General features: G+C 40.5%; 1 protein-coding gene across 1 annotated transcript in view; it reads left to right on the top strand.

Moving 5' to 3' along the window:
• The window catches only part of OLFML2B (olfactomedin like 2B), a 126,044-nt gene extending 117,171 nt beyond the window's left edge, over window positions 1-8,873 (top strand). The window contains exon 9 of the mRNA XM_075832265.1: window positions 8,203-8,873. Within this exon, the coding sequence (XP_075688380.1) occupies window positions 8,203-8,804 (602 nt within the window). The 3' untranslated portion in view covers window positions 8,805-8,873. The remainder of the gene's footprint in view (window positions 1-8,202) is intronic.
• Window positions 8,874-24,655: the final 15,782 nt, after the last annotated feature.

Below are 24,655 nucleotides of genomic sequence, written 5' to 3'. Positions count from 1 at the left end.
GGGAACCCATGAACGGAGTCCCGCCACAGATGTGAACGAAGCCTTAATTTTAAAAACCCTGTTCGCCTGCCTTTTCCACAACCCAAAGGCTGGGTTCACACGACCTATTTTCAGGCGTAAACGAGGCGTATTATGCCTCGATTTACGGCTGAAAATACGGCTCCAATACGTCGGCAAACATCTGCCCATTCATTTGTATGGGTTTGCCGACGTACTGTGCCGACGACCTGTAATTTACGCTTCTTCGTTTGACAGCTGTCAAAATACGACGCGTAAAATTACAGCCTCGTCAAAAGAAGTGCAGGACCCTTCTTGGGATGTTTTTGGAGCCGTTTTCTCATAGACTCTATTGAAAACAGCTCCAAAAACGGCCGAAAAAACGGCGCGAAAACGCTGCGAAAAAAGCCGCGAAAAACGTGAGTTGCTCAAAAAACGTCTGAAAATCAGGTGCTGTTTTCCCTTGAAAACAGCTCCGTATTTTCAGACGTTTTTGGCTCAGCGTGAGAACATACCCAAAGAAGGATATAATAAACCAACCTATGATAATGGGGAGACACTAGCCGGACCAGAGAAAGAAATTATGATGTTGGTTTAAATTGCATGACCAGACATCACGTTGTCCATTAAGCATCAGGTCGTTTACCAGTATATATAAAGGATATATTACAATATTACGGTCCAACATCTTTCCAACTTTGGGGGGTTCTAACAATTTCAGAAAGTCTCTATATTTTATACTTCTAAGAACAATAATTTTCTTTTTTCTTTTTTTTTCCCTTTTCCACAAGGAGAATACAGTAGAATCCATAATTAATCATCATTTCATCCTACTTAGTCTCTAAAGTGCACATTCTCTAAATATTTCACACAGTTATGCCTCATGCACACGACCGTAAAAACACCCGTTATTGCGGGTCGTAATTACGACCCGCAATAACGGGCTCATATACTTCTGTTAGCCACGGTTACCTTCCTGTTTTCTCACGGGAAGGTGCCCGTGCCGTTAAAAAAATAGAACCTGTTCTATTTTTCTATTTTACGGGCCGTGCTGCTATACTTTATAATGGCAGCACGGCTCGCAAAAGCGGCCGGCTGCCCGTGGCCGGCCGTGCTCGTAATTACGAGTCGTAATTACGAGCACGGTCGTGTGCATGAGGCCTTATACCATTAAAGTTATTCTCTCCCCCAAGGATAAATACTGTATCCATGAAAACCATTTTGTGTAAAATAGATGCAATACCGATTTCTTTAGAAAATGAGGTTTCGTAAATAGCATGACGAACCCCTTTGACGTATTATTAGCCGGACCATGAAATGCATTTGTAATATCAATTTGAGTTGCGTGACACGCCATCTATCTCTTAATATCCAGTCATCTTCCAGAATGCATAGTGCCAGGTTATAGGGAATTACAATTGAGAAAGTTTCACTGAAACATTTCACTGTCTTGGTCCAATACTTTCGCAACTTTGGTCAATTCCAAAGGAGATGAACACGGTCTGTATCTGACATTAAACACTTACAACAGTTTAAGGAATTTCTAATTTTACATTTAGAGTTAGGGTTTTGCCTTTAACTGTATATTTCCTGGGTAATATTCAGACAATGGGGTATAGATACAGTACCACAGTGCCCCAATACAATGCCAGCCACAGTGCCTCAATACAATGCCAACCACAGTTCCCCAATACAATGCCAGCCACAGTGCCTCAATACAATGCCAACCACAGTGCTTCAATTCAATGCCAGCCAGAGTGCCCCAATACAACGCCAGCCACAGTGCCTCAATACAATGCCAGCTACTGTGCCCAATACAATGCAAGCCAGAGTGCCCCAATGCAGTGCCAGCCACAGTTCCCCAATACAATGCCAGACACAGTGCTCTATAACAATGCCAGCCACAGTGCCTCAATACAATGCTAACCACAGTGCTCCAATACATTGCCAGCCACAGTGCTCCATAACAATGCCAGCCATGGTGCCTCAATACAATGCCAACCACAGTGATACAATGCCAGACACAGGTCCCCAACATAATGCTAGCCACAGAAATTCAACATATTGGCAGCTATAGTGCTCTCACCTTCCCCTGAACTCAACATCAGAGGTGTGGAGAGGCAAGGGTTAATAGTGCTCTTCTTACTGCTGCAGCACCTTCATTCATGTGGCTAGAAGGTCCTTGCAGATCAGTACCTGCATAGATTTACTGTGCTGTGTGTACAAATGCCTGAGTTATTTGCTCACTGAACAGTGAGATTTGACAGAATTCTCTGTGTAAGATGTGACTGTTCGGTGAGCAGATAACCCAGAGATTTTATAAACACAGCACAGGACATGCTACTTCCATTGCACTGCAAGGACCTTTGAAGCACGGATCTCAGTGTCCTGCTTCTTCATACACTGGCAGCGTGTGCCTTCAGGCCAGGCACGATTCTAGCTTTTCTGCTGCCTGAGGCGAAAATTGAAATGGCGGCCCCCAGATTTTGATTGACATCCCCTGGCTGTTCTACATCACTAGTAGCTTCCTCCAATTCTTGCGGATGCACTGTTGACTTGTACTGGCATGCGCGGTGCTGCCGGGCAGAGTACACCTCACTGCACGGTGCATGCCCAAGTAGTACAAGGCATCCGAGAAAGTTGGAGGAGACTGATAGTGATGTATAACAGTCAGGGGGATGTCAATCAAACATGGAAATGAGTCAGGACTATATGACTGTTCAGGATAGCGGCGCCACCCCATGACCCCTTGATGAGTAATTAGCATATAGCGTGCGTCATTTTAAAAGTTGATTTTGCTGCATCTGAAAAAAACATACAGGGGAATGTTTGGAAATATTGTCAGATCATGTATTACCGCATTGTGGCGGTTCAAGGGGTTAAAACTACCTGACAGGTTCCCATTAAATATACAATGAATTTAAAACAATTCCATCTGCCCTGCAATTTTGTTATTATAAATATATCCTATATAATTATAGCTCCAGAACAAAGCTCAATGCATATATACAGCACGAGAACCAAGCTCAATACATATATACAACACCAGAACTAAGCTCATACATATATGCAACACCAGAACCAAGCTCAATACATAAATACAGCACCAGAACCAAGTTCAGTACATATATACAGCGCCAGTACCGAGTTCAGTACATAAATACAGCACCAGAACAAAGCTCAGTACATATATACAGTACCAGAACAAAACTCAGTACATATATACAACACCAGAACCAAGCTCAATACATATATACAGTACCAGAACCAAGCTCAGTACATATATACAACACCAGAACCAAGCTCAATACATATATACAGTACCAGAACCAAGATCAGTACATATATGCAACACCAGAACAAAGCTCAGTACATATATATAGCACCAGAACAAAGCTCAGTACATAAATACATATTAAGGATTATTAAATAAATAAGGTATATTACAGTAAATAATATTATCCAAGTGATTATTATAAAGGTAAATATAGTTTTTCCTTTAAATAAATACAGTCCAAACATCTGAATATAAATAAATTACAAATCTACATTGTTTACTGTTCAGGTATAATAAACGCGTTAATTTAAAACAAAAAAAGTCTAATAGTGAAAGTTTGGAATTTCACTTTGATAGACACTTGCTCCCAAAGCTTCAATATCTAAGTAATCCATCTATATAATACAAACACATTTGCACAGCTGGAGACCACCGTTGCCGCCATTCTTGTTTTTGTAAAAAAACACAAACATTTGGCATTTCTCTAGTCATATACAGTGAAGGAAATAAGTATTTGATCCCTTGCTGATTTTGTACGTTTGCCCACTGTCAAAGACATGAACAGTCTAGAATTTTTAGGCTAGGTTAATTTTACCAGTGAGAGATAGATTATATTTTAAAAAAAAACGGAAAATCACATAGTCAAAATTATATATATTTATTTGCATTGTGCACAGAGAAATAAGTATTCGATCCCTTTGGCAAACAAGACTTAACACTTGGTGGCAAAACCCTTGTTGGCAAGCACAGCAGTCAGACGTTTTTTGTAGTTGATGATGAGGTTTGCACACATGTTAGATGGAATTTTGGCCCACTCCTCTTTGCAGATCATCTGTAAATCATTAAGATTTCGAGGCTGTCGCTTGGCAACTCGGATCTTCAGCTCCCTCCATAAGTTTTCGATGGAATTAAGGTCTGGAGACTGGCTAGGCCACTCCATGACCTTAATGTGCTTCTTTTTGAGCCACTCCTTTGTTGCCTTGGCTGTATGTTTCGGGTCATTGTCGTGCTGGAAGACCCAGCCACGAGCCATTTTTAATGTCCTGGTGGAGGGAAGGAGGTTGTCACTCAGGATTTGACAGTACATGGCTCCATCCATTCTCCCATTGATGCGGTGAAGTAGTCCTGTGCCCTTAGCAGAGAAACACCCCCAAAACATAATGTTTCCACCTCCATGCTTGACAGTGGGGACGGTGTTCTTTGGGTCATAGGCAGCATTTCTCTTCCTCCAAACACGGCGAGTTGAGTTAATGCCAAAGAGCTCAATTTTAGTCTCATCTGACCACAGCACCTTCTCCCAATCACTCTCAGAATCATCCAGATGTTCATTTGCAAACTTCAGACGGGCCTGTACATGTGCCTTCTTGAGCAGGGGGACCTTGTGGGCACTGCATGATTTTAATCCATTACGGCGTAATGTGTTACCAATGGTTTTCTTGGTGACTGTGGTCCCAGCTGCCTTGAGATCATTAACAAGTTCCCCCCGTGTAGTTTTCGGCTGAGCTCTCACCTTCCTCAGGATCAAGGATACCCCACGAGGTGAGATTTTGCATGGAGCCCCAGATCGATGTCGATTGACAGTCATTTTGTATGTCTTCCATTTTCTTACTATTACACCAACAGTTGTCTCCTTCTCACCCAGCGTCTTACTTATGGTTTTGTTGCCAATTCCAGCCTTGTGCAGGTCTATGATCTTGTCCCTGACATCTTTAGGTAGCTCTTTGGTCTTGCCCATGTTGTAGAGGTTAGAGTCAGACTGATTAATTGAGTCTGTGGACAGGAGTCTTTTATAAAGGTGACCATTTAAGACAGCTGTCTTTAATGCAGGCACCAAGTTGATTTGGAGTGTGTAACTGGTCTGGAGGAGGCTGAACTCTTAATGGTTGGTAGGGGATCAAATACTTATTTCTCTGTGCACAATGCAAATAAATATATATAATTTTGACTATGTGATTTTCTGTTTTTTTTTTTTATATAATCTATCTCTCACTGGTAAAATTAACCTAGCCTAAAAATTCTAGACTGTTCATGACTTTGACAGTGGGCAAACTTACAAAATCAGCAAGGGATCAAATACTTATTTCCTTCACTGTAGTCCATGAAAGGAGCAGTAACCGTGTATAAAAGATAAAAAATTTACTGTAGACCTTACCCTGCATCTTAGGGTCCTCTTATACGGCCCGTGTAAATGAACGCCGATCAACGAGTCAGCTTATGAACGCTCGTCCTCATACATTTCTATCATGTTTGCAGCACATCTCCCTGTTTACACAGGGAGATGTTCTGCCAACAAGAATAATATTTCTTGCAGCATAAACGATACAATCAGCAGTTGAACGAGCATTTGCTCAGTCATCTGCTGATTGTTGCCCTTTTTACACAGGGCAATGATCAGGAACGATCATTGCCCTATAATTGTTTACCCGATAATTAGTCCGTGTAAAAGGGCCTTTTGAGTCAGATATCTGAAAACCAACAGATGGATACATTTTCTTTGAAGAAAACTTATGTGCAGTTGCATAATTATGGGTTACAGAAATATAATATCCATTGTAATACTGTATAATATTGAATATTATATTGAATTGAACTGGTATAGTGCCAAGGGACTGGCGCGGGGCAAATGTGGTGCCTATTTTCAAAAAGGGCTCTAGGTCTTCCCCGAGTAATTATAGACCAGTAAGGTTTTACTAAGGACAGTAGTTGCCAAATCAACCTGATTTGTTTTTATGAAGAGGTGAGTAGAAACTTAGACAATGGGGCCCTTGTGGATATAGTGTTTTTGGACTTTGCATTTGACACTGTCCCTCATGGACGTCTAATGGGTAAATTTAGGACTATAGGTTTAGAAAGTATAGTTTGTAATCGTATTTAAAATTGGCTCAAGGACCATATCCAAAGAGTTGTGGTCAATGATTCCTCCTCTGAATGGACGCCGGTTATAAGTGGTGTAGCCCATGGTTCCGTGCTGGGACCACTAATATTCAAGTTATTTATTAATGATATAGAGGATGGGATTTATAGCACTATTTCTATTTTGTCGATGACACCAAGCTATGTAGTAATGTTCAGTCTATGGAAGATGTTCGTGAATTGCAAGGTGATTTGGACACACTAAGTGTTTGGGCAATAACTTGGCAGATGAGATTCAATATGGATAAATGTACAGTTATGCATCTGGGCAAAAACAATCTGCATACATCATATGTCTTAGGGAGAGCTACACTGGGGGAGTCACTTGTTGAGAAGGATCTGGGTATACTTGTAGCTCATAGACTAAATAGCGGCATGTGGTGTCAATCAGCTGTTTCTAAAGCCAGTAAGATATTGTCGTGTATTAAAAGAGGCATGGACTCGCAGGACAGTGATATAATATTACCACTTTACAAAGCATTAGTGCGGCCTTATATAGAATATGCAGTTCAATTCTGGGCTCCAGTTCATAGAAATGATGCCCTGGAGTTGGAAAAAATACAAAGAAGAACAACTAATCTAATAAGGGGCATGGAGAATCTAAGTTATGAGGAAAGATTAAAAAATTAAACCTATTTAGCCTTGAAAAGAGACGACTAAGTGGGGACATGATTAACTTATATAAATATATGAATGGCCCATACAAAAAAATGTAGTGAAAACTTGTTCCATATAAAACCCCCTCTGTTACAGAAGAATATTGTTCCCATCCAGACACTCTGTCTTATGACCACATAAAATATATCTGGTAAATAGATATAGTATATACTGATATTATTCAGGGGTGTTCGCCCATTGAGGTGGCAGTATGCTCAGAAGCCATTTGGTCATAGATTCCTATCTACTGCCTAATTATGTGGAGGCAGCTGGGCATACTGGGAATAGATTTACCTATACTGCACAGATGCACATTGGAAGGTATAAGGGTGGTCTTAAGGTGGAGTCAAAAGAGTGGGCAGAATCAACTCAGAGATAGGAACGTATAGACCATGTGAAAGTCTGGGGCTTGCTCTATCTTTTTTCCTGCCAGCCCTGGACGATCAGCACGTAACATCAGGAACAGGCTAAGTTACATCATGTGTGTGCTTTCTCTGTATGTATATAAATATAAGAATAATACTATTACAGCACACTTTATATGTGTACATAGAGGTATTCTAGAAATTTTATGTGGATTATAGATGAGTAGATTATATATATGCTATTTATGCATGAGTCTATATATGTACATGGACTAATGCTCAGGTGCTGTATGTGGCTTTGAGTAGAAGTGTAGTACCAGGAGACCGTATAGGGTTGGGACCTGGATTTATACACATTACTAGTCAAATGTGCAAAGTGCCCAGGGAAGGTAGGAAAAGGAGGTGGTTGTGTGTGGTTGTGTTGTCCATGTGATGTAAAGTATATTGCTTTGTTACTTCTATGTTATGAGTAAAGCATTTTTATATATTTAAGTATTGGCGAGGGTTGTATGTTACCCCTGTGGTGTGTGTGAAGGACTGGGGTGTGTGCACATTGTGAACAATACAAAGTAAGCAGATTATATAGGAAACAGAGGTAACGGACTAGGAACGGAGTAAAGGGAGATAATACAGATAGTTAAAAGTCTATTATTTCCCCCTCAAAAGACAAGGGAGCACTCCCTCCATCTGGAGAAAAAAAAATTCAATCTCCAGAAGCGACAAGACTTCTTTACTGTGAGAGCTGTGAATCTTTGGAATAGCCGACCGCAGGAGCTGTTTACAGCAGGAACAGTAGATGGCTTTAAAATAAAGGGTTAAATAATTTCCTAGAACGAAAAAATATCAGCTCCTATGTCAATGTGTAGAATTTTTGTTCATCCCTTCCCTTTTTCCATCCCTTGGTTGAACTTAATGGACATATGTCTTTTTCCAACCGTACTATGTAAAAAACTATTCAGAGTAGTGTTTTTCATTAAACACTTTTTTTTTCAGGTCGTTGGAGCAATTCCTACAAGCTTCCTTATAGCTGGATTGGTACAGGACACGTTGTATATAATGGATCCTTCTATTATAACAGAGCGTTTACTCGCAATATAATAAAATATGATTTAAAACACCGATATGTGGCAGCATGGTCCATGCTCCATGATGTAGTTTTTGAAGAGGCAACCCCATGGAGGTGGAAAGGTCACTCGGACATAGACTTTGCTGTGGATGAGAATGGCTTATGGATCATCTACCCAGCTATTGATGATGAAGGATTTCTGCAGGAAGTAATAGTCCTGAGCAAGTTAAATGGCCAGGACCTAACAACTCAGAAAGAAACAACATTTCGGACTGGATTAAAAAAGGACTTCTTTGGAAATTGTTTTGTCATCTGTGGTGTGCTGTATGCTGTGGACAACTATAATAAGAAAACCGCTAATATATCCTATGCTTTTGACACTCATACAAACACTCAGATTGTTCCGAGGCTGCTTTTTGAAAATGAATATTCTTATACAACACAAATCGATTACAATCCAAAGGATCGTCTGTTATATGCTTGGGATAATGGACATCAAGTCACCTATAATGTGATATTTGCATATTAAGGCTACCTTTTTTTAAGGCTACCAAATTTTTCTTAGTGTAATAGCAGACTTTTCAAAATACTCATGATTCTCTATTGACCAACAACAAGTTGGAATTTTACACTTGCATGTTTGAAGGCTTACTGGAGGGAATATATTAAGACTGGAATTTCAAACCAGCCTTAAACTAATTTAGGTAGGCGGAAAAGGGGCAAAGGTGCACGGCTGCCCATGCAACAGAAATACAAATCTATGCCTGCCATGAACAGGCATAGATTTGTGGCATAATTTACGTCAGTTTCCAGCCTAAATTATGATCAATCTATCATTTTGGCAGAGCCACCTCCCCTTTGTCAAACCCCACCCTCTTTTCTTGCCACTTTTGGAAAGAAAAGCATTGAGAAAAGTAAAAAATTCTCCAAAATTTGTGACTCTAGAAAACTGTCGTAAACTTGTTCATATTTTCCCCCAATGTGTGTGTTGTTTTTTTTTTTTTTTACGTAAAATGGTATACGCTATACTTCTGTGATGCTCAATAACAATAAGGGATTGAGCAACCATTCTATATTATGTATTCTTATATTAATATATGGTTGCTAAATCAATATAAATACAGATTTCTAAATCAATTAAAAGAGAGGTGAAAAAAGTCGATGTAGAAAAACGTTAAAAATTTCCAGTTTACATAAATAATTTGCACAAATATTTAAATATAACCTTTCAATTCACAGCTTCATGCTTTGAAACCTAGTGAACATAATTAAAAATAAAAGAACAGAACAGATTCTTAATAAATCAACACTGTAACAGACAACAGAAGGAAGTCATCATTGTCCAGAAGTGTAAATGATCAAGTTCTACAATAATTAATGCAAATAGCCGCCAATTAAATCTGGACATTTTATATTGTGAGTAATTTTAATAAGGGACGAGCTGCCTCCGGCAAGATTAATTAGTTATATTGCAAGGTGTATTTTGATGATTACATACAACATTTATACATTTATACAAATTAAGCCATATCAAACCTCTAGTTTAAAAAAAAAAGAAGTAAATTTACAAAGTACGTAAAATAATCAGACATTATAAGTTTAGTTAAATCACCAATTACTTGCACATTCCTCTTTGACTCTTAGCATTAATATTATGGGGCAGCATATTTAACCCCCCACAAAAAAAAGCTATTTAAGAACAGTAAAGAATGTTAAAGGATTCCATAGATTTTGTTTTTAAATAAAGTTCCGTAGTTATAATACAAAAAGGAAGAGTCTGTGTAATATATTTTGTATATACCATATTGTATATTTCTTTTGTGCTATTGTTTTTAAAGAGGTTGTATCATGAAGACACCTTTTAATTAGAAGGTTTAGCAATCAATTGATCAGAATGGGAGGCGATTTCTCTAAAACCTGGCGATCAGCTGTTATCGTGGGGAAACCATACTTGGCTATATATGTAGTATTACATGATGGCTATTCAAATGAATGGCCAACCATGTAACGCAAGGACTGGCCACCACTGCCAGTGCTGGATCCTCTTTTACATAAGAACTCTCTGTTCTGGCTCATAGAGTTAGGTGCCAAGCATGGAACTCCACTCTATGTTGTCCATAAGCCCTAGTAAAGCATATTGAAAGAGGGTTTCATTGTGTGACAACCCTTTATGTTCTCAGAATTTAGCGATGTAAAGAATAGATGTTTTTGTTTGTTGCCATAGCTTTGTGCACATCTCTACTATAATTGTGCATCTTTCATGTTTCTAAAAAAAATATTGTGAGATAATAAAATGTCACAAATTTGAATCCTGTGTATGTGTATATATATATATATATATATATATATATATATACACACACATATATATATATATATATATATATATATATATATATATATATATATATATATATATATATATATACATACACACACATTAGTATGTCTATCATAGCTTAGAGAGAAAATGTACTTGCATTTATACATGGTTGCACATCATGGCAACTAGAATGTGAACACCTATTATTTACACTGCTGCCTGTATTTACAGGACTAGAAAATGATGCACAATAGAAATAAGATTTATATTACTTCTTTTTCCTTTTGTATATATAATGCTTAATTTAGAAAAATGCCAATACAAAGTATAGAGGACTGTAAGTATATTGATTGTAAAAGTACAATAAAAATTTTAAATACAAAACATAAAACTTCAATTTAGAGACGCCAAGAAGGTCAAAATGAGTGGACAGCATACATAGCAACTAGGAAGAAAATGCCCCAAGTGAAAGGGTTCTAAGGCTGGGTTCACACAACCCATTTTCAGGCGTAAACGAGGCGTATTATGCCTCGATTTACGCCTGAAAATAGGGCTACAATACGTCGGCAAACATCTGCCTATTCATTTGAATGGGTTTGCTGACGTATTGTGCAGACGACCTGTAATTTACGGGTCGTCGTTTGACAGCTGTCAAACGACGACGCGTAAATTGACTGCCTCGGCAAAGAAGTGCAGGGCACTTCTTTGCAACGTAATTTGAGCCGTTCTTCATTGAACTCAATGAAGAACAGCTCAAGATTTACGAGCGTCACAGACGCCTCGTAAATTACGAGGAGGAGCATTTACGTGTGAAACGAGGCAGCTGTAAACAGTCTGTCTTTTCACACGTAAATGCCTCTCATCGTGTGAACATACCCTAATAATACACAATTGGTTTTAGCAGAAATTTGAAATACCCCAGGCTTGCTCTGCTGGATCCATTAGCAGAATACTTTATAGCAACTTGAGGCCAGGTTCCAACATAGCGTAAACGCTGTGGAATTTCCGCAACGGAATTGTATGCGGACATTCCGCAGCATTTACAGTAGCAGCAAAATGGATAAGATTGAGAAAATCTCATGCCCACACTGCAGGGAAAAAAATGCAGTGTAAATGTTAATAAATTGACGTGCGGTGTGGAATTTAATTCCGCAGCATGTAAATTTATGCTGCGTTTTTGTTGATTTTCTGCTGCAAGTTTTCCCGCATTGAATTTAATGGGGATGCAAAACCACCAACAGAAAGCTCAGTGTTGCGACTTTTGTGGCATAATCGCAGCAATTACGCTGCAAAAAACGCAACTCTGAAAAAAATAAATAATCATACTTACCCAGAATGCCCTCATTCTTCCTGCAGTCCAGCCTCCTGCCCAATCACAGGCTGTAGCGTCACATGGCCTGCAACGTCATAGTAAGGAGGTCGGAGTGGACGTCGAAGGAGGAAGGGGGTAAGTTTGAGCACTTTTTACAACTTGTATTGCGAATTGCAATGTTCTGCAAAAAATAGTGCATGCTGTGGCATTTGAAAAAACCTACAATTTGCTCCTGATCTTTCCTGCTGAACTTACATAGGTATATATAAACGCCATTCTCTTGTGTTGTACTGTACTTTATTGCCGATATTTGTGTGGATTCCTGAAAAGAAAATCCACATCAAATGTTATGAGTTAGGCCCCATGCACATGACCGTAGAATTCGTCCGTAATTACGGACCCATTCACTTTTCTTGCCCATGGACACCTTCCCATATATTTACGGATGGTATCCGTGCTGTAGAAATGCTCCGCAAAAGATAGGACATGTCCTAATTTTTCTTTTTATGGGCCGTGCTCCCATACTTTATATGGGAACACGGCCCACAAATGGGGGCGGCTGTCAGCGGCCAGCCATGCCTGTAATCACGGACAGTGATTACGGGCACGGTTGTGTCCATGGGGCCTAAATCCACCATTATTCTTCATTCCACTCTAGATATATATGTCATAAATCCAATCACACCTGGGTCCTGGTGCCTAAGCTGGCCCAAATGCCCCTCTGCCATATAACATTACACTAGTATTGTAAATGGCACATGGTAGTTACAGATTTTGCCCAGGAGCTACAAATTCGGCCTCTGTTTAATCTATTCCCATATTCTGATTATAAATAACCATTTACCAGTTACAAATAACCTTTGTGGTATTTATTTTTTCTTTTGCAAACACTGATTAGAAACAAAGTATTATTTACAATGCTAAGAAATTGTGTCTGAGATTTTCTAATATACTACTTGTAACACTGTGTATTGGGGATGGATTATCATGACTTTTAATGCATTATTAATTTCCTGACACAAAAAGCTAAGTTTTTACACTGGTGCTGATAACATTCATGCTAATCCCTGACTCGGTCCATTAAGGGTATGTGCACACACACAAATTACGTCCGTAATTGACGGACGTATTTCGGCCGCAAGTCCCGGACCGAACACAGTGCAGGGAGCCGGGCTCCTAGCATCATACTTATGTACGATGCTAGGAGTCCCTGCCTCGCTGCAAGACAACTGTCTCGTACTGAAAACATGTTTTCAGTACGAGACAGTTGTCTTGCAGCGAGGCAGGGACTGCTAGCATCGTACATAAGTATGATGCTAGGAGCCCGGCTCCCTGCACTGTGTTCGGTCCGGGACTTGCGGCCGAAATACGTCCGTCAATTACGGACGTAATTAGTGTGTGTGCACATACCCTAAGTGTTATGTATCTCTGAAATAATTGGTTAGAAGTTTCCACATCCATTTTGAAAAATATTATGAATACTTGCGCAAAGTGGTGTCCTATACCTCAGAGCTGCAGTCACAATTCTGCTGGCTGTAAGAGTGGATTCACCCATGGCAAATTTTGTTGCAGAAACTTTCAAAATCGGTTCTATTCATCTGATTGTAGTTGTTTCCGCTGAAGATTCATGGATTTCTACAAGTTCCACTCAGATTATTGAAACTGATTTTCAATCGCAGAAACTTTTTGCAGCAAAATGTGCCACGTGTGACTACACCCTAAACCCGAAAGCGTTTTTACTGCAGTTTGATGCATTTTCCGATGCAGTTGTGGTTTTAAAAACACGTGCGGTTTTTGGATGTGGTTTTTTGTGGCGGTTTGATACCGCAACTCAACCGCAACATGTGAATGGACAGATAACAAAAGTGTCAGCAGATGCAGCTCTGGAGGTTTAGCTGATCTCCTATAATGCAGTGAGAAAGGTCAAATTACTGCCCAGTGACTGTGCACTACACTGCCCAGAATACACATGCATCAAAGCAAGTTCTGTGTATACATTGAACAAGCATGAAATGTTGGGAGATTTCAGCTTTGAAGCCCGTATAAATGTGAGTGCAGCTCTGGACTATAATACAGGCTGTAATTTGGGATTTGCAATGAGAAGAAATGCGTGCAGATTTACTATAAGGATGTGTGCACACATAAAATAAAAAACGTCTGAAAATACGGAGCTGTTTTCAAGGGAAAACAGCTCCTGATTTTCAGATGTTTTTTAATCAAAGTCACGTTTTTCGCTGCTCTATTTGATGGCCGTTTTTGGAGCTGTTTTTCTAATAGAGTCAATGAAAAACGGCTCCAAAAACGTCCCAAGAAGTGACATGTACTTCTTATTCGTGGCCAAAAAGGAGAAGAGCAAAGGAAAGCCATTATTTTAGTGATACAGGAAGTTTCTGTTTAGCCAATTACCTAATATTTTAAGGTGTCCACTGCATAATGCATGGGGAGATCAGGAAGATGTAATACAGCCTGCAGGCTCGCCCACGCAAGAAACTAAAATAAAAGGCCTGCTTACCACAATTGAAGCAGGCTTGTTTTTCCAGACGCTTGCATGGGCAAGCCTGCCACCATCACAGCTCCGTGCCACCTCCATACATTCTGTAGCTGCTTTCAACTACAATATATGAACACACTGGTCTTCATTTATCAAAGTTGTCTAACAAAAACTACGTTTGACCTAGTAGCTTTCATTTCTTAAACTGCTTTAGAATAATCAAAGCTGCACTATGATTGGCTGCTATGGGTAACAAGGACAGCTAAATGAGGCCCAGTAAAAATGACAAAAGTGTGAGCACTTCATGTGCGCACACAATGGGGGAGATTTATCAAAACTGGCGCACTATACAAACGGTGCACCAGTTTCTGCTCCAGTGCATCGAACCACAGATTCATCAATAGGGTGCACATCCTGTTGATGAATCTGCCATAACCTTAAAGCAATGCCAAGGCGGATTTGGAAATAACTCAGCATGACTTAAGCCCCACTCACCTTCCAAAAAAGTGTCACAGAGGCTTTATAAATACAGGTCCAAATGCCATCTTTTTCTACGTATTTAGATCAGAAAACATGCATAAATGTAATAATTATCCTTCCCCATCGCACCTTAACTTCATATTAGTGATGGACCTCTTTAAGCTCTGTGATGTTAGGCTTTGTTATACAGTAGACTATAAAAGGTATTTGGAAACGGTGCTAGCATCAAAACATCTTTTTGACATAGACTTGAATTTTTACGGCAGGATGTTCATTTTCTCTTCAGAACCAGTCACTGAAACAGATTACAATCTAAATGATATTCATACAGAGTTATGCAGAATTTTACTTGAGTTAGGCCCTGTTCACATCGGCATTGTGTTATACCGTTGTTCTTCTCCATCAGAGGAGCAGAACAAGGGAATAATGGAAGCAATGGTTCCATTGCATAACGGTCATCGCTGGCGACCAAAGGAACCCATTAACTTTAATAGGTTCCATCGGCTTTCCATTGGGGTGTCCGTGACTTTACCAGAGACAATAGCGGCGCATGCTGCGCTATTGTCTCCGGTAATCTCAGCCAGATCTGCGACGGAAAGCCCCTAACGGCGCCTCCAACCCAGATGTGAACGAGGCCTTAATAACATACTGTATAATGGCATGTCAAAGTATCAAAGGATTTTTGAAAAGGTAAAACTGAAATCAAGATATCTTTCTAACATTTAACAACATGGTAACAATACTGTTTATCACAATAGCTATATATGTTAACATTAGGACACAATGCTAAACCATTTAAAGAAAAACACAAACATTAAATTGAAATCAAATAAAAAATTCAATAAAAGAATGTTACATTTAAAAGCAATACAAATTAATAATCAGCGCAGAGTCTTAAGAACAATCTCAATCCAGAGATTATAAAATTCTTTATAAACTACTAAAGAAGGAGATCAGGCAGCCGATTAACCACAGATTATCATTATCCAACTATTAGAACCGGATCGATGTTCTATCATCGTAACAATAACCAATTGCCAACACTGGTATTTCGGCGTCCTCTTAACTTCAGAGCGCAGACGCAGAGCCAGTACACAGTCGAACAGCTGATCAGAGGAGGAGAATGAATGCCGTATACTATGGCACACAGGAGAGTATGATTATGGTGTACAGTGGAACAAGAAGCGACTTATCACTACAACGCCGGTCAACTATATACCGGTCTGCTGTAGGGGTAAGAAGCGCAGTAGCGCTAAGGTGCTATTTCAGACTATACTGACAAATGATACTATTATCCGTGATGTTGCTATACCAGTGTGTTAAATCAGTGAGGAGCACAAATAGCGCTTATTAAGCACGCATTGTGGTAATATCCTGCTGTAACAAGAAAAAAATTAGATCTATAGTTGGATTTGCAATTTTTAACTGTGATATCTGGTCATATAGCGTGGGGGTCCCACAGTGGACACTATTTGCACGTCTCCTGGATTGATATCGTCTTTAAAACTGTAACTGCGCTGATTATTGATTTGCATGGCTTTTCTTTTTGATATTATTATAATATTTTTACTGCATTTTATTTCAATTTAACGTCTGTGTTTTTTTAATAATAGGTTAGCATAAGGCTGGGTTCACACCGAGTTTTTTTGGAAAGTTTGGAATTTTGAGGCAGATTTTCCTCTACCTGCATGCCGATTTTCGCGTAAAATGCAGCGAAATACTCTTTTTCTGCCTCCCATTGATGTCAATGGGAGGTCAGAGGCGTAAACGCCAGAAGATAGGGCATGTCCCTTCTTTTTACCGTGAGCCGGTTTTTCCGCTCGCGGGAAAAAACGTCTCCACTTCCCATTGAAATCGATGGGAGGCATTTTCGGCCGTTTTTAGGCACGTTTTGCGGCACGGTTTCCGTGTAAAAAAAACCTCTGTGTGAACTCCCCCTTATGTCCTGATGTTTACATATTTATAGCTATTTTGATAAATAATACTGATTTATAGACTAAAGTAGCTGGAGAGTCGGTGTATTTGTTACATTTTTGATACTCCAGTCAGCTCCGCGTTATTGGTGAGCTACCCAAATTATTTTTATATGCAACCTTTCCAACATGTTGTACATTATGTGTGTAGCAAATGAGCATTAAAGCAATTACAGGGAAAAACTTCAACAAAATGTATTGATGGTTTTGTATAAATTGCAGAATATGTTTATATTCCTCTGCAGACTGTGGATCAGTCTGCTAAATCGCTTCAATTGCTATTATGTTACCTGCTTAAAATCTATTAAACATGTGGCATTTTAAATGCATCATTTTGGTTATTTCTTTTTATGTATTTTTTATTTACTTATAGCAACGATCGTAGTTATATGGGGACGAATGATCGTTTGTCCCCGTACAGTCTGCATATTGTCGGCAGCGCATCCCTTGGGGAGATTTGCTGCCGACAAATTATTATTTTCATGGCAGCATAAAAGATCTGATCAGTCGACAAATGAGCATTTGCCCAGGCCAATGATTTGGAATGAGTCTTCGCATGAGCGCTCGTTCGCCTAATAATCGGCCCGTGTAAAAGGGCCGTAGGAAGCACAAACAGGTGACAAAGCAAAAGGTCAGTGCCATCATACAATGCTGCACAAACAGATTAATGAAAGAACCAGAAACAGGAATCAGAACAGGTTCAGAAAAAGATTTATCATTATTTTCATAGGATGCCTGAGTCAGTAAAAATGGTTGCAACAATACTTTAGGGGGAAAAAAGGCACACATGATTAGCAAATTTGGCACATGTTTTTACATCTTCTCTTAGCCACATCTTGTGCAGATACTTTTCAAAATTCGAGGTAGGTGTAAAAGTGTCTAACACACATAATACATTTTCCACACGCCATGTACTTTTTTTGGGCGATACTAGCAACAAAATTCCGGTGTATTTTGCATAGTAAATCATTACCATTGTTCTATGATCATACATAAATACACACACTGGGAATTTACGTACACCAAAGCCATATATACAATCACTTAATTAAGATTGAAAATTATACTGTATGTAAAGAGTAATTTGATACAACTTGGGGGGAGGGGATAAAAAAAATTCTGTATTTTTTATGGCACAGATTTTGGCCAATACTGAGATAACATCACAGGGTCATGAATCTCCAGTTCTAGCACATCCCAATGGTACTCGAACTGGCTTGAGATCTGGTGGCTAGGCTGTCCATTACAGTAGACTGAACTCCCTGTCACATTCATGGAATCAGCTAAAGATTATGTGTTCAACTTGCTGCTGAACACGGACTTGAATATAAGCAGACTGTGACCTTGAAGGGATGCAAATGGTCAACAATAAAACTCGGGTAGCCTGTGGATCTTTAACTGTCCAGTATTGGTAGATCTGTGTCCCCTATAGTATGTTCTTTGCTGACAGAAGTGAAATCGTCTTTGACATATTAGTGTTTAAACACAAGGTTGCTTACAACAGGTTACTGTGACCTTCCTTTCAACGTCAAACAGTCTAGACATCTCCTTTGACATCTCAGGGTGCTTTTGCTCCTGCAATATTTTTTTGTTTGTTTTGTGCACTCTAGATACCATTGCTTGGGATAGGAGATCAGCAATATCTTAAATGTACCTTTTTGTCTGGCATCAACAATCATTCTACAGTAAATGTTACTCAGATCAATTTCTTATCCAGTGGCGTATCTACCGCTGCAGCAGCCATGGCGGCTGCTTCAGGGCTCGCAGATACTTTCGAACACTATGGTAGAGCAGGGAGGTTTCTTCCTGCTCTGCCATTTACTAGGCTACAGGCCGTTCGGCCTGCAGCCTATCTTGTGCAGGGTTAGAATCCCTGCGCAGCCCGGCGTGATGACATCACTGGATCACGCCGGCCTACGCAAAAATCCCGTTGGCTTTGTGAAACAGCTCCGCTCGTCATGGAAACGGGGCCTAGGTGAGTACAATTTTGTTAGTTTTATTTGTTTGGGGGGCACTGTCTACAAGGGGAAGTTGGGGGGCACTGTCTACAGGGGGAGGCGGGTGGCTGTATGGGACTATCTACAAGGGGAAGTTGGAGGGCAAAACCTACAAAGGAGAGGTGGGGGCACTATCTACAGGGGGCTGTATGCCACTATCTACAAGGGGGGGCACTATCTACTGGGGGATGTGTGGCAAGATTTACAAGGGGGTGACACTATCTACAGGGGGGGCTGTATGGCACTATCTACAGGTGGGTAGTTTGGTACTATCCACAGGGGGGGCTGTATGGCACTATCTACATGGGGACTATATCGCACAACTACGGGGGGCTGTATGGCACAATCTGCAGAGGGCACTCTCTACAAGGGGGGCTGTGTGTGGCACAGGGGAGGGGAGGAGGGGCCACAGTCAAAAGTTTGCTATGGGGCCCAGTCCTTCCCAGTTACGCCCCTGTTGATATGCATTCTGATGTTTGGTCTGAACAACAATGGTCAGCATCGAGTTGCTGACACATAAAAAAAGTGACCAGTAAGTAAATGTACAGAATATTACACTAAAATAATTTAACCTTTATAAAAAAAAAAGACAGCCTTTTGCCAGCATTTTGTATTGAATTGTACACTTTTAGATTGCTAATAACCTTGGACCAGTAAAACCAACCTAAGGTATTATTGCAAGTATGATGGCAGTAGATTCAGAACCGTTAGTCTAATGTTGTGAGAAGAATTGATAAAGCAACTTCCCACAAAACTTAAAGACGTGTGAACAGTTGCAAATGTTGGCACAGGAAAAGAGAAACCATTCCAGATTCCATGTCTGCTGTCTCTAGGGAATAAGATCAACAACTCTATGAAATGTTTGTCCAACAGAAGGTCAGAAAAAAACAAGTCATGTGGAATAATGAAAAATTTCATGAGCCAACAGAGGACTTCCAAATCCACTTACATGTTTTTCAGTAATAGAAATGTACTAAGTATAGTACCTTGAAAGATGGTGAAGAGGCTTTTCAAGGCAAGCAATGAAAATGGTCAAGAGATTATGGTAAGACACACCAGGGGAGGACCCTGATTGCAATGGGCCCCTGTGAAAGAAGTGTATCTGGGGACCCTTCTTCATTATATAGCTATATTAATAAAAAAATATGCACAAATGTTATTCCTACTGTATACTGTATATGTCATTCAACCACTGACGGTGACATATACATCAGTCAACCGTGACAATCAGACACTTTCTGTACACACTGGACACATGCTTCACACAGGTCACACATGATGTGAACACACCAGTTAAGCTAAGGTTTCAGTTTGCCTTTCCGTTGAGGGGTTAACCAGATGGAAACCTCTGATGGAACCCCTCAACGGAAGGGCAATGCTGATGTGAACAGGCCCTTACATATTAGACACATGCCTCACTGATGCCGTTAAAGAACTTTGTATATTGGACATGCATATTATACTAATACACTGGACATTTTGCTAAAACTACACAGGTATAACTCACTGAAAACATCACTCTAAGGGTATGTTCACACGGCCTATTTACGGACGTAAATCGGGCGTTTTTGCCCTGAATTACGCCCGAAAATAGCGCCTCAATAGCGCTGACAAACATCTGCCCATTGAAAGCAATGGGCAGACGTTTGTCTGTTCACACGAGGCGTATATTTACGCGCCGCTGTCAAATGACGGCGCGTAAATAGACGCCCGCGTCAAAGAAGTGACCTGTCACTTCTTTGGCCGTAATTGGAGGCGTTATTCATTGACTCCAATAATGGACGCGGCGTTCAAGCGCCTGCACATGCCGGTACGGCTGAAATTACGGGGATGTTTTCAGGCTGAAACATCCCCGTAATTTCAGCCGTAACGGACGCCCTCGTGTGAACATACCCAAACACTTCAAGCATTGGAAAACTTAGCAGCTTCATTTTTCAGGCAAGTCACATCTGTGTCACAAATATCCTCGAAACCAGTGCTTCCCAAACTGTGAGGCAGGTATCAATGGTGAGGCATTTCCCAATTGTTGATGAGGTGCAACTGGGGAGGCGATTTTTAAAGAAGCGATCAGATGCTGCACAGATATTTCGCTGACTGCACCAATCATTGGTTTAGAAACTGATTTGTGCTAATTTTACTGTTACATGGGGTCCAAGAGACAAAAGAAAGATTAAAAAAGCAGATACTCTACATTTTTAATTTTGTCAGTAAGGCCCCATTCACATCGCGCTTGTGCTATCCGTCGGGCGTATACGTTTTTAAACACTAAAAAAGTATTGAAACGTACAGCTTGGCGTATACATGGACTATAATGGGTCAAATGGTGATGTAAGATTCCCCTGTCTCATCTGCTAACAACTAGTAGATGCTTGTTTACATGAGGGGATATAACACTGACAAACAAAACATTTTATTTGATCAACGACAAACAAGTGAATTCTTGCTGATCGTGCAATTGCTGAAAATGTTTAAATGTTCAAAGTGAGAAAAAGGATCGGTGCTGCTTTGGCTTTCGGAGCACTACAAGTCTCAATAATCAGACGACCACATAGGTCTAAACGGGTTCAATTGAATCCACAACAGGTGGTGCTCAGTGGTGTGATTAGATAAGCGCATGTATAATAGTAAAAAGTAGAAATGATCCACGGCACTCACCATTTAGTAGAATTTTCATTTAATGTTGCGGCAAGCAAACAAAGGCAGTATGGATGTGGAGCACAAGCCTACAGCCGTTTTGCGTGTACCCACGCTTTGTCAAGGCCTTTGTCAACATCACTGTCTGTAAGTCCGGTTGGATTAAAGTCAATGGAGGCCCCACTTATTCATACAATATAGAACACTTGCGGCTCCGGCTTGTCGCTCCCAGGTCCTTTTAACACCTGGCGCTGCCGTACTAGTTTCTGACCCTGATCAGGATGTTGTTCGGAGTTGTCTGGCATTGAAATGAGCCAGGAGTTGAAGAGCCAGAGCAAGTGTTATCTATTGAATTGGATTTACATGATGCAAATCCAATTTAATAGCTAACAGCCAATTTAAAAATAATAAAAAACAAAATGTTCCCCTTCCCGTGTGTGCGCCACTGTTTCTGCCCCTGCACCAGATATGGGCAACGCAGTGGAGAATTGACATGCTGTGTAAGAAAAGAAACCCCTACAAGGGAATAAAAATATTGTCATATGTCCATAGATAGTATGCAACAAGGCTAATATTTTGAGTAGAGATTAGAGAAAAAAATCTTAATGTTAATTAAGTTACCACTAGCAAATCCGAGATGTGGATTTTGGTGTTTTTTGTCCGTTTAATTCATATAGACCTTTAACCGCTGACTGTAAATTTACATCGGCGCTTTCTGGGCTTTGTGCAGAGCCAATGTGTATTTACAGTGGGTGTTTTCCCATCAATCGGGTCTCCCACAGCTCTGCTAACTCCCGGATCGGGATGCCAACAGTTGCATTCTAATCACATACTATGATAGGGAACTGAAATGTTCAGTTGACCATTACAAAAAAAAACTAAACACAGTGCTAATATTTTTTTTTTTTATTATTATTTCCATTAGTTTTTATTATACATTTTCCAAAAAATGATATAGAATATTACACAATTTATGAAAAAATCCATAATATCTTTGGAGCCATTATCAATATTAATTGATAATGACTCCAATTTTAAATAAGAAAGTCCCTAAAAAAAAAAAAAAAAAGTTGGGAGAGACTAATAAACAACAAAATAATCCACCTTGAGGGTATGTGCACACGATAGCTGCCTTTTACGTCTGAAATTACAGACTGTTTTCAGGAGAAAACAGCTCCGTCGTTCAGACGTAATTGCTCCTCCTTGCATTTTGCGAGGCGTCTTTGACGGCCGTAAATTTGAGCTGTTCTTCATTGAATTCAAGAATGAGTGTCCTGCACTTCTTTGCCGAGGCAGTCATTTTACGCGTCGTCATTTGACAGCTGTCAAACGACGACGCGTAAATTACAGGTCGTCGGCACAGTACGTCGGCAAACCCATTCAAATGAATGGGCAGATGTTTGCCGACGTATTGGAGCCGTAATATCATTCGTAAATCGAGGCTTAATACGCCTCATTTACGCCTGAAAATAGGTCGTGTGAACCCAGCCTTAGGGTATGTTCAAATGCCCTATTTACGGACGTAATTCAGGCGTTTTACACCTGGAATTACGCCCGAAAAAACGACTCCAAACAGTCGGCAAAAATCTGCCCATTGAATTTAATGGGTCTTACGGTGTTCTGTGCAGACGGGCTTTTTTTTTACGCGTCACTGTCAAAAGACGGCGCGTAAAAAGACGGCTGCCTCAAAGAAGTGCATGTCACTTCTCTGGACGTAATTGGAGCCGTTTTTTATTGACTCCAATGAAAACCAGCTCCAATTACGTCCGTAAAAGACGCCACGAAAAACACGTGCACTTGTCAAAAGTCTGAAATTCAGGAGCTGTTTTCGCCTGAAAACAGCTCCGTAATTTCAGCCGTAATTGGCATTGCCGTGTGAACATACCCTTAGAATGCAGCATTCTAAGGACGGATTCACACGAGCGTGTGCGTTTTGCGCACGCAAAAAACTCTGCATTTTGCGTGTGCAAAAGGCACTTAACAGCTCCGTGTGGCAGCCCCGTATGATGCGCGGCTGCGTGATTTTCGCGCAGCCGGCATCATTATGACACTCCGTTTAGATGTTTGTAAACAGAAAAGCACGTGGTGCTTTTCTGTTTTCATTTATAGTTTTACAGCTGTTGCGCGAATCACGCGCGTCCCACGGACTTCAATGGGTGCATGAAATACGCACAAAGAACGGACATCTCGTGAGTTTTACGCAGCAGACTCACGCTGCGCAAAAATCACTGACAGTCTGCACTGCACCATAGAATAATATAGGTCCGCACGTCACGTGGACCTATATTAGTCTATGGGGCCGAGCAGACAGTAGCGTGAGTCCGCTGCGAAAAAGTCACGACATGTCCATTCTTTGTGCGTATTTCGTGCATCACGCACCCATTGAAATCAATGGGTGTGCGTGAAAATCACGCGCACCACACGGAAATACTTCCGTGGGACGCGCGTGATTCGCGCAACAGCTGTAAAACTATGAATAAAAACAGAAAAGCACCACGTGCTTTTCTGTTTACAAACATCCAAACGGAGTGTCATAATGATGGCGGCTGCGCGAAAATCACGCAGCCGTGCTTCATACGGGGCTGACAAATGGAGCTGTTAAGTACCATTTGCGCGCGGAAAACGCACACGCTCGTGTGAATCCGGCCTAAAGGGGAAATTTGGCTCTAATCATGAAGGTCCAAAACACATGAAAGAGATAAGAGAGTTGACTCACGAGTCACTACCAACTGTTATATGGCATGTCAATTAGTTGGGGTTCTAGGCACATGTACCAAACATAGGGTATTTGATTTATTATCTGTATTCCTGGCAGCCCAGTAAATAATACTTGTCTCAAAGATTATGATGTGAAGGTGTAAGCATACAGGGACTGGAATGTTCAAGTCTCCCACTGCTAAAATTCAGCACCTAAGGCCTTATTCACACAAACGTATAATACGTCCGTGCTACGCGCGTGGAAATCACGCGCGTCGCACGGACCCATGTTAGTGAATGGGGCCATTCAGACTGTCAATGAATTTCATGCAGCGTATGTGCGCTGCGTAAAACTCACGACATGTCCTATATTTGGCTGTGTTTCGCGCAGCACGGACCCATTGAAATCACTGCGTGCGTGCAAATCGCGCTCGGCACACGGAAGCACTTCCGGGTGCCGCGCGTGATTCGCG

Source organism: Rhinoderma darwinii, chromosome 7 (genome assembly GCF_050947455.1).
Source record: "Rhinoderma darwinii isolate aRhiDar2 chromosome 7, aRhiDar2.hap1, whole genome shotgun sequence".
In the NCBI taxonomy this organism is placed as follows: Eukaryota; Metazoa; Chordata; class Amphibia; order Anura; family Rhinodermatidae; genus Rhinoderma; species Rhinoderma darwinii.
This window is presented reverse-complemented; position numbering and strand designations above follow the sequence as displayed.